The sequence below is a fragment of the Talpa occidentalis genome, unplaced genomic scaffold (genome assembly GCF_014898055.3).
Source record: "Talpa occidentalis isolate TD23 unplaced genomic scaffold, MPIMG_talOcc4v2.1 talOcc4.4, whole genome shotgun sequence".
Taxonomy (NCBI): Eukaryota; Metazoa; Chordata; class Mammalia; order Eulipotyphla; family Talpidae; genus Talpa; species Talpa occidentalis.
In genome coordinates, this window is record NW_023604295.1 from 45,891,251 (window position 1) to 45,903,325 (window position 12,075).

Genomic DNA, 12,075 nt, shown 5'->3' on the forward strand with positions numbered 1-12,075 from the left:
CAGAATCTGGTGAATGGTGTGCTTAGTTCTACCTGCATGGAGTCATTCTTTATAACTAGAGTAATGCCAAGTCTTGAAAGATTGAGCCTTAAAGACTTAATCTTTAAAGGCCAATTGGGGATGGGGAGGGAGTAGAGGGAGACCAAGAATAGGATATTACAGTGAACCAACTGTGGAAGAAAAGGTTTATGTTTCATTGTTTTAAGTACACGTGTGTGTGTGTGTGTGTGTGTTTGTGTGTGTGTATTATATATATACATATACATATATAATACATATATTCACAATAACAGCCTGCTTATAGAAAACCACTCTGTGGAATTAAATAAACCTACATCTTGACAATAGTGCTCTTTTTTATACTTTCTAGATTGTCTATAAATAAATAGGTTCATATGCAATAATGCATACAAAGAGATGGTCTGAATTTTTTTTTAAAGATTTATTCACTCATGCATACAAGAACTGGGGTACAGGCCAGAGGCATCAGGGGGTGAGAAGATTCACCAGAGACAGAGTGGGGAACAAAACAGGCAGACCGGCTTTAATACACTGCCAAAAGTCGCAGCGGACGAGTCAGGAGATATCTGCTGTGCCATGAGGGCATCTCCCTGGCTGGGGATCGAACCCGTGCTGCAGTGGCTGTGGACAGCCTCATAGGCTACATCTCAACCCCTTGCGCCTCTATCTAAATTTTTTATAGAATTTAGTGATGTTGTATGCTTCATCAAGTTGATGGTACATAGATATCCACCAACTATGCTGATCATAAGGGCATCCCAAAATGCTGTTAATTAAATGAGTGCATGGGAAAAGCTCTTTCCCTTTCTTTTTCATACATATCTCCAAATGATAATCCTGGTACTAATAGCTACATTACTGTGAACCCAAAAGAAAGTGGCCTTTTAAAGGGCCATGATGTTGAAGAGGGAAGAGAGTTCTCTTTTTTTGGAGGGTAAGTCTGGGCCAAGTGGTTTGCTGCCTTTTAAAAATCACTGGGGGCTTCCCTAGTGGCCTAATTAAGTCATAACCTTATCACCACTAGGGCCTGAGTTTGATCCCCAGCCAGGGAGCTAACCCACATGGCACAGCAGACCTCTCCTATCTTACCTGCTGCTCCCCTCAGCAACTTTTTCAGTAAATCTGCCTGTTCTGCTCCCCACTGTACACTCTGTCTCTGGTGAATCCTGTCACCCCCATGTACCACTGGCCTACACCCCAGTTTTTCTATGCAAAAAAAAAAAAGAACCTCTAAAAATCGCTGGACAACTGGAGTATCTAAGTGTCAAAGTGGGAAATGTAAGTCCCTGTCACTGTCAGTGTTCAAGCACAATCTGAAGAACATCTAACCTGGTGCTGAGTAACAGACTCTGTATTGAAAGTCAGAATAAAGGAGATTGCCTCTGAGATCTAGTAAGATTCTCCAGTTCTAAAATAAGCCAAATAGATGAAATCATACAAAAAGAAAGGGATTAGTTCACATGAAATTGCCCTAGGACCAGTAGTTCTCATAGTAAGCCCTCAGACCATTAGCAGCAGCATTTGTTGGGAATTTGTTAGAAGTGCAAAATCTGGGCTCCTCCACAGACCTCTAAATAGAAAACCCTAGAAGCAGGACCCAGCATTTTGTGTTGTACGAGCCTTCCAGGTGATTCTGAAGCTAAATTTGAGAGAACTATTGCCCTTGACTGTCTTCTTTCCATCATTAAAGCACACATTAAAATGGTTGGCATGGTATGAACACCCTTTAAACCATTCATGTATACATTCATATATATATTTATATATAAATAAATATATATCATTTTTATATATATCATTATTAAGCATATCCTCAGTATTAACTCTGGCCATGGTAGATTTTCAGCATGCCTCTTACATGATAGAATTCTTGCATCTTTTACAGGTGTTGGAAAGTCTTCACTAGTTCATCTTTTGTGCCAAAATCAAGTGCTTGGAAATCCATCATGGACCGTGGGCTGCTCAGTAGATGTCAGAGTATGTGTTGCTTATATTTTAGTCTTTCAGTAGTCATATTAAAGATAATTCCTTCAAACTATATAGTCAAATTACAGTACTTTATTCAAGACTAAGTAATAATAATAGCTGTGCTTATTAAGCATCTACTGTGTGCCAGATACTATGATAAATGCCTTACATGTCTTTGTTTATTTAAACTGTGAGCTATAGCTGTATAAACTAAGGCATAGAGAAGTAAAGTAACTTGACCAAATTGACTCAGTTCAAGAAGCAGAGTCAGAATTTGATCCCAATTAGTCTGATTCGAGAAATTTCAGTTATAATTACTATGCTACCTAGCGTTTAGTTAACATGCTTCATAAGTATTTCTGCCTAAGCTTTTGCCACTAAGTCAACTTTTGACTAGAAATACAGTGTAAAGGCAAAGACTTTATATCTAGGTCATCTGTTCCACCTCACCTTTAGAAAACAGGTTTAGTTTTTACTGAATTAAGTATCTTCCCAGATATTGTTAGTCTTTGCTAATTCCATATAATTCTGTTCAACTTTCATTTCTGCTGGCTTACTTCTGTCTGTTGAGTTAGAAGTAAGAGAAGGATGGTAGTTAGTTAGATTGATGGTTACTGTGTAGTTCTTAGAAGCTATTATTCCATAGTCTGTTAATGTTGCTGCTAATTAGAAATCTTCTGTCAGTCTAGTTCTTATTGTTCTTTAAAGTAATGTGTTATTTCTAGCTGCTTTTAAAGAATTTTAATCTTTGATATTTTGTATTTTTGCTCATGCACATCTAGGTGTAGATTAGTTTTTAATCATCCTGTTCAGCATTCTTCTATCCCTTCCTTTTGTACCTGTATTAGATTTTTATCCTCCATATCATTTAATTACACTTTCATGTTTTCTATTCTTTGTTTCTCCTTGGTTGCATTCTGGATAAGATATTCATATTTGCCTTCTAGGTAGCCGAGAATCTCTTCAACTATATCTAATCTGCTTTTTAATATATCCTCTCATCTCTATTACTAATTTTTAATATCTAGATGTTCTTTTTAGTTCTTTGTCAAATGTCAAAATTTATCAAAATATCCTGATCTTTCATTAAGATTTTACTTTCTAATCATTTTCAACATACTTTCTATGCTTTCTTTTCAATTGCTCTATTATTTTTTTTTCTCAGTAGGTGATAGGTATTCTACTTGCTGAATATGAGACTCTACTTCATAGAAATGTATTTCCTTGTGGTTTGTATTTCTTTGAAGATGGTCACAGCTTCAACAGGATTTCTTTTCTTCTTCCCCTTGGAAGTCCTGTATGCTGTGTTGTGAAAGTACAGTGCTTTTCATTTCAATTGCTGTCAGAGCCCTAGGGATTTCAATAGTCTTTATCATTCCTCAGCTCAGAGTTCCCTTGCCATCTAGATAATGTCAGTTCCCCTAATGTCCTATTATAACATGGACTGGTGGTTTCCATTTCTCACATACTTTTTATCTGCTCTCTACCACCCTTAGCCATTGTCCCTGACAGAAAGTATTTCCTGCTTTCCTGAACCAGGGAACAGTGTTTTTCCTACTCTGTCTTTCACTATTGCTCATCAAAGGTCCGATATCATGAAGGGAACTACAGTTTAGTCTTTGCACTCACCCACATATACTCTTGCCTTAACAGCTAGAAAACAGACCTCTATTTCTGAATGGGCACTAAAACTCCAGGGACCAGCTACTGAAGCTATATTTGAATCTGGATCACTTCCCAGTTCTCACTGTGATTTTAAGTTCTGTTTTTCAATTCTAGCATCTGGGGATAATCCTTTCTCTTGATCTTGTCTTCTGTATATTTTAGAAGTATTTTTATGGCATTACTATGAATTGAAGTCAAAGGGAACCCAACAAGGTATTTCAATGTGCCTTGTTCCCTAAATTCTTATCAATAGAATAAAAACTAATTTAACATTATGAGTTCAATGACAACTTTAAGTTTGGGATAATAACTTTGAACAAAATCCCCTTGGACTTTCTAGCTTTTTCTTTCCTTCAGATTTTTATTTATTTTAGTATAGATGAGCTGGGGTATAAGCCAGAGGTGCAGTGGGTGAGAGGATTCACCAGGACAGAATGGGGAGCAGAGCAGGCAGATTTGCTGAAATACACTGCTGAGGGGAGCAGCAAGTGGGACAGGAGAGGTCTGCTGCACTCTCTAGCTCCTTTTTTACGAGCGAGCATGACATATTGAAAAGAAACTGTTATTAAAACTTGCAACGTAGAAAGACGGAGAGCAAAGAGAGGAAAGAAAACAAAGGGCTATGGTGGAGGAATATTAGTGCCTTGGTGCTAGGTGTGATGTAGTAACATATATCTGAGGAGGTATGAACCTGTACCTCTGAATCACATACAGTATTATAAACCATCATTACCTCAATTTAGAAAATGCTGACTGTAAAAAAAAACTTTAATTAAATTCCCATTTGGGAGTGAATCCCCATATTACCTTTTGCTTTTTTTAAAAAGATTTATCTATCTATTTATTTATTTATTCATTCATTCATTCATTTATTTATTTATTTATACAAGAACTGGGGTACAGGCCAGAAGTGCGGGAGGATGAGAGGATTCACCAGAGACAGAGCCGGGTGTAGAACAGGCAGACAGACTGAAGACATTGCTGAGGGGAGCAGCGGGCAAGACAAGAGGGGTCTGCCGTGCCATATGGGCATCTCCCTGGCCGGCCAGGAGTTGAACCCACACTGCAGAGGCTGCAGGCAGCTTCACAGCTCTGTGCTCAATCTGCTGTGCCACTGGGGAGGCCCCTGCTTTTTCCTTCTTAAAGAATGAACTTAGACTAATCACTTTTGTCCTCAAATTCTTAGTATGTCACCAGCAAACTATTGGTAAATAATACCTGCTATATCTAGAGTACAGGTCTGCAGGGAGGACCAAAGAAGTTTAACAGACGTGAATTAAGGTCTAATGCTTTACAGTTTGAAGTTGAAATTGAAATTTAGTTCAATTTTAATGCCCCTCGCTTTTACCCCTGCTCTGCCCCTTATTCCTACCCAAAGCCCAAACTGCTCACATCATTTACCTTTTGCTTTGTTTTTCTTTATTCTCTTATCTTATTGAATTGACTAATTTTCTAGTACAATGTTGAATAGAAGTGGTGATAACAGGTATCCTTGTCTCACTATCCCAGGAAATTTTCAGTGAAATACCATTAAGTATAGTGTTTATTGTATGTTTTATACATATGCTTTATCAAATTAAAGACATTCCCTTCTGATCCTATTTTGATGAAAGTTTGTATCATGAACTTGGTGGTGTATTTTATCAGTTGCTTTTTTGTAATAATCATAATTTTCCTGCTTTACTTTGTTACTGTGGTGAATCACATTGATTTTTGTTTGTTTTAGAATATAATTTTTTTAAGATTTGTTTTTATTTATGCACACAAGAACTGGGGTGTAGGCCAGAGGTATGGGGGTGGAGTGGGTGGAGGGAGGTTTGAGAGGATTCACCAGAGACAGAGTAGGGAACAGAACAGGTGGATCTACAGGAATACAGTAGACAGGAGTGAGACAGGAGAGGTCTGCTGTGCCATTTGTGCCTTAGCTTCCTGACCCTGGCCAAGGATTAAACCCAGGCCATCCTGGGAATAAGGTAATAGCACTGTGACTTAACCCTTTCGTCACCAGGGAGACCCTGATTGGTTTTGTTTAATGTTAAAAGTATTTTGCATTCTTGGAATAAATCCAACTTCAGTTTGCTAATTTTCTTTCAAGTATTTTTAACTTCATGAGCAAGATTAGCCTATCATTTTTCTTACTTTTTTTTTTTTTTAAGATTTATTTATTTATTTATACAAGCACTGGGTACAGTCAGAAGCACAGGAGGGTGAGAGAATTCACCAGAGCCAGAGCAGGGAGCAGAGCAGGCAGAAGGACCGAAGTACACTGCTGAGGGGAGCAGCAGGCGGCAGGAGAGGTCTGCGCGCCATGTGGGACCCTCCTCCGGTGGCCGAGGAGCAGCCAGGGATCGAACCGGCACTACAGAGGCTGCGGGTAGCTTCTCAACCCAGCGCTCAACCGCTGCGCCACTGGGGAGGCCCTCATTTTTCTTTCTTATAATCTCCTTGTTGGGTTTTAGTTTTAGGTTGATTCTAACCTTAAACTAAGAAGGGGAGTATTATTAAGAAGGCTAGTATTATTTTTGTTTCTAGTCTCTAAAAGTATTTATATCAGATTGGTGTTATGTATTTGACAGAAAATCTAATAGCTAAGAATATGTTGACAGGTGAAACCATCTAGGACTAAAGTTTTCTTTGTAGAAGGTATTTTTTTCACTTTAATTTAAAATAACATTAAAATAAGAAAATTATGATATTCCATGTCAATTTTGATAACATGTTTTTGAAAGAATTTTTATATTTCTTGCATATATTATCAGAATTAGTTTGCAATATCTTTTATGTCTTTAAGTATCTATGGGATTTTCAGTGATATTTCTTTTCCAATTTCTGGTATGTGTAATTTATGACTGTTCTATTATTTTCTTGAACAGTCTTGTCAGAGGTTTATCAAAGACCAATTTTTGGCTTTGTTGATTTTTCTCTATTATATATAGTCTATTTCATTAATTCTGCTCTTTATTGTGCCTGTGCTTCCTTTGATTTAATTTGTCGTCTTTTTTTCTGACATCTCGAAATGAATAGTTCTTTCATTGATTTTTTTTTCATTGTCCCCTTGAAGGTCCAAGTGTCTATAAATTTCTATCTAACAACATTTAGCTATACCTTTGAAAATTTGTTTATTATCATTTAATTCAAAATATTTTCTCATTTCCATTGTGATTTTTTTCCTTTATTTTATGAGTTGTTTAGAAATGTGCTACTTAATTTCTGAACATTTGAGAATATTCATTATCTTTAAATAATTGATTTCTAGCTTGCTTTCATTATGCTCACACATACATCGTATGATTTCAGCCCTTAGAATTAAGGGATTTACTGCATGTCCCATTTTATGGCCACCTTTGGTAAATATCTCATGTGGACTTAAAAAGAATACATATTCTGTAATTGTTGAGTGCAGTTTTTTTAATATCTCAGATTAATATTTTATTCAAGGCTTCTCATCTCTGTTTTTTTGGTCTGCTTGCTTCATCAGTTGCTAAGGAATGAGTGTTATCATCTCTAAGTATAAATGTGGATTTTTCTATCTTGCATTTTCATTCTGTCCATTTTTCATTTATGTATTTTGAGCTTGCTTTACTAACTATGTACTAATTTCAGATTGTGTAAACTTCCTGAAGGATTTAACTTTTTATCATTATGATATGGCCCTTTCTACATCTGGTAATACGTTGTGCCTTGAAGTCTATTTTGTCTGATAATAAAATAGCAAAACCAAATTATTTAATTGAAATATAATTGACATAATTTTGTATTAGTTTAAGGTGTACAACCTAATGATTTGGTATGACTATAATGTGCAGTTATTGCCACAATAAGTTTAGTTAACATCTCATATAGTCACAAGAAAAGTATTTTTTTCTTGTGAAGAAAATTTTTAAGATCTAAGTATTTATCCACAGATGAATGGACAAAGAAAATTTACTATATGTAGACAATGAACTCTTTTCAGCCATAGAAGAGAAGCAAATCCTGCCATTTTCAACAGCATCGATGGATCTTGAGGGTGTTTTGCTAAGTGAAATAAATCAGAGTGATAAATACTGTGATCTCACAGTGATCTCACTTATATATGGAATCTACAAAAGCTGAGCTCACAGAAACAGAAAACAATTTGTCGTTGCCAGAGGCAGTGAGTATGGTTGGGGGAGGGAGGGAGATAAATGTGGTCAAAAGGTACAAACTTCCAGTTATAAGATAAATACATTCTGGGGATATAAAGTATACATGGTTGCTACAGTTAATAATACTGTATTATATAAACCAGCTTATTTTCAGTTCATGTTTCTGTGGTCTATCTTGCTTCTGTCTTTTAACTTTTATGCTTCTGTATACTTACATTTATGGTGTACCTAAGAAGGATATAGGTAAATTTTGCTTTTTAACCAATCTGACAGTCTTAGCTTTTTAATTGGGTTCTTGTGTTATAGGACAGGGAGAGGGGCAGCCCAAGCCCCGCAAACCTGCCTATTCTAAATGGGTTCTGCCATCCGCCGCATCAACACAAAACATAGGAGACTTTAATGGGAAGGAACTTTAATTAAACTAGGAAACAATACAGGTAAGGCAAAGAGTCTAGTTTCTAAATGAAGCACCCAAAGTTACCCGTCCCCTCGTGGGTAAAAGTCCATCCAAATGGGATTGGCCCAAAGCAAGGCCCCAAAGCCTGCCACAAGACTAAAGCATCTTCCAGTGGGGACCCACAGAAAAGGGTCACAAACAACCGGACAAGCCCGGAAGGAAAAGAGCAAAATCAACATCAAGATAAAAGCTGCCATTGTCACCTCCCCACGGGTCTCACCCACATCTGTGTCACCCAGTCCACGACCAAAAGACAAGCGCAGTTTCTTCATGTGTCTCTAGGCTCCACGCGCCTCCTCCAGGTCTCCTGGCTCCATCCTGCTTCCTTCCTCAGTCTCTTCTCCAGCTTCTCCTCTTCCTGCTCAGCTCCACCCTTCCTTGGGTGGGGCAGGGAACCTGGAACCTCCCCCTTTCCTGGGGACCACCCTGTTACAATCCCCCCTTTTAATTTTTATTCCACCATATCTATGGTGGCACAGATCTCAGGGTGTAATCTTAGGAGACAGTCTTTTTTTCAGGGTTACAATGTGTGTAAGAGAAGCAACAATTAGTCAGCAGCATTGTCCATGAATGTCCAGTATGACAGTTTCATAACTTAAAAATAGTCCATTATCCAAGCCAAAAGAAAAAAATTTGGAGCATTGGCTAAAACAAGATAGCAAATATATCAAAATCACAGGGAAAAAATGTTAAAATGGTTTAACTGATGTAAAAACACAAATTTTCTCAACCTTGATCCCAAACTTTTAACAGCAAAGCAAAAGTTTGCAAACTAAATCTACTTTTAAATCATTTTTCTTATTTTTGCATAAAATCACAGAGTAGAAATAACTAACAGCAATTTTAGCTGGCTTTGTTGAAATATTCCATACAGGATCAGAGCGAACCGTTGGCATCTGGTCGATGCAGGCTTCAGGTATAAAGTTGGTCTCATCAGACTCCACCTGGGCTTTCCTCTTCTCGAGGGTACCAGGGCATTTTCGTTGGCCGGGTTGTCCAGTCCTGCCAATGGAGGCAAGCTTCCTCACCTTCTTTGGAGGTCTCTGGAACCCTACAAACAAGGCAAACAGGTTCTCCTCTTCTTGGTTCAGCTCTTTTTCAACTTTCTGGAAGAACTCCACACAAAGCCACACAATCAAACTCACGTCCAATTTTCGTTAAAACAGACAAAATCCCTATGGAAGTTATGCAAAAACAGACTCTGAAATAAGTAGCAAAAATTACTACCACTATTTGTATGCTGTGTTGGTATCAAGGGGAGAGAAAATGTGACAAGTTAGCTTTGCTGGAAAAAAATTACAACCTTTCTGCAGATCCTGGTTAGTCAAAACAAAACAAAACAAAACAAAAATTTCGTGGATTCAGGACAGAATGCATAAAAAAAAGTTCCAGTATTATGTCAAAGAAACCTTAGTAAATGTCAGGTGTATTTCCAGGTCTATTGAGTCCTTTGTAAGAAAGTTTTACTCTCAACAGTTCCATCAATAGGAATCTGTTGAGACCTTTTCTCCCTATATTTCCAGAAACAATTTCTGTAGATGTGAAACAATTGAATTATACAATATTACAAGGTGACAATCACCACTGACAATTTACATACATACCCGATACTACTGTTAACATATTGGACATACCAAAGTTTTTACCATTTTCCCAAGTGACAATGCTTCCCTTCCAGTTTTACTCTACTAGGTGAGCCAAATAGAACAAATTCATGTAATGCCTTCCCAGGAGGAAAAGGAGAAACTTCGTGGAGTGTCTCAGGAGCTCTACTGAGGTTCCACAAAATTTCCTTGCATCAGTCAAATGACAGGCTACCAAATTTGTACTTGAATTTAGATTTCTGGGAAGATTTGCCATAAATATCAGAAAATTAACAGAAACAACAATATTCAATCTCTATGAAGGCACTGGCTTAGTTCAGTAGCACAACGTTGACAATCAAACCATAACTTTTTGTTTTTCTCATAACTGGAGACTTTTTTTTTTTCCAACATCTATGGGCACCACGTATACCAATTTTTCAACCTCTCTAGGCCAAGACAGACACAAGGACATACAACATATAACGTATAGACAAAGACTTTTTTTTAGTTATGCCACTTAGAATATGTTATGTAACTGCAGTTTTACTCCATAGGCTCAGAAAAAAAATGTCAAAGTCCAAAAAAAATGTGGAGTGTTGGTGGCAGAAAAATTTCCGGTTGTCATCCTACAAACCTAAGACTTTGGAAATAGGAAGGAAAAGTTTTATTAATCACAAGAGTTACATGACCTTGTTTATCACCTTAGGGTTTTCAGTGTTGAAGACTTTTTGTTAGAAGTCAATCCTGGGGTATTCTGTACAGCAGCTGAAAGAGCAAAAGTAAACTTTTAAGCAAAAGGAGTCATCTCTTGTTAGCCACCAAGCAGGCACTCCGTGGGTTTCCTGGAATAGAACCTGAAAAAGCAAAATCAAATTATCAGTAATTAACTTTCAATTAAAAGGAGTCATCTCCTTACTTCTGTTAGCCACTCTGGGACAGAAGCTGAAAGAGCAGAGTAAACATCTAAGCACAGATTACACCTCCCCCACACTAGGGAGGGACACAACAACACAGGTATGAAAACCTGGTACAGTTACATGATGCACCCTAAAGAGTGCTTTCCATAACAGACCTTCCTCAGTAGGAAGCAGAAACTTAGAATCTTGTCTTACACCAGCAATTGAACAAATCCAGTATTCAAAATGGCAAACATGCCCAAAACAAATTGTGTAGACAAAATTCACAGCAGCAAATCCTTTCAGACTCAGACAAAATCTTGTTAATTTTTCTGATCCAGACTTTGCAAAAATTCAAGTTATCTCCAAGAATCCATCAAGGATACCAGCGATTACCAGTTACTGCTTAAGGCTACTCTTTCCTTAACACCCAGGCATACATTTGCTAATTAAAACACCACTGCTCCACAGTTGGCTTGCAAAACCCATCAGACACAGGGCAGGAAGTAGTCAAAGACAAAGCAACATACCACTGAAGAACCATTATTGCCTTTAGAAATGCTAATGAGACAGCAGAGATTACAAAAAGAAAGAAAAAAAAAGTTCCAAGTGGCCTCATGATGCCATCTTTGATCTGGCCACATGGTCCAATGTACTGCCTAATCTTTTGAGTAAAACTGGCACAGAACAATTTCCACAAAATCAAAATCTCTTAGCAAGTCACTACAAACAAATTACACACAAACACACAGAATCTTCACAAAGCCCAAGCCAGTTTTTCAACAGCAAATCTGTTATATGAAACAAACACACCGGAGAAACCAAAAATCACATTTGCACTTGTGGTAGCCAGTGCCATAGGGAAGCCCAATTTCCCATGGGGCTGACTAACCACGGATGGCTCTGTCCTAAATCACGTTGGACGCCAAATCTGTTATAGGACAGGGAGAGGGGCAGCCCAAGCCCCGCAAACCTGCCTATTCTAAATGGGTTCTGCCATCCGCCGCATCAACACAAAACATAGGAGACTTTAATGGGAAGGAACTTTAATTAAACTAGGAAACAATACAGGTAAGGCAAAGAGTCTAGTTTCTAAATGAAGCACCCAAAGTTACCCGTCCCCTCGTGGGTAAAAGTCCATCCAAATGGGATTGGCCCAAAGCAAGGCCCCAAAGCCTGCCACAAGACTAAAGCATCTTCCAGTGGGGACCCACAGAAAAGGGTCACAAACAACCGGACAAGCCCGGAAGGAAAAGAGCAAAATCAACATCAAGATAAAAGCTGCCATTGTCACCTCCCCACGGGTCTCACCCACATCTGTGTCACCCAGTCCACGACCAAAAGACAAGCGCAGT

The 12,075-nt window shown here is 38.0% G+C and overlaps 1 protein-coding gene across 2 annotated transcripts in view; it reads left to right on the top strand.

Moving 5' to 3' along the window:
- Positions 1-12,075, top strand: part of RABL3 (RAB, member of RAS oncogene family like 3) — a 48,598-nt gene that overhangs the window by 3,509 nt on the left and 33,014 nt on the right. For both annotated transcript variants that reach the window (XM_037525480.2, XM_037525479.1), the window contains exon 2: positions 1,907-1,998. In XM_037525480.2, coding sequence (XP_037381377.1) covers positions 1,907-1,998 — 92 coding nt within the window. The remainder of the gene's footprint in view (positions 1-1,906; positions 1,999-12,075) is intronic.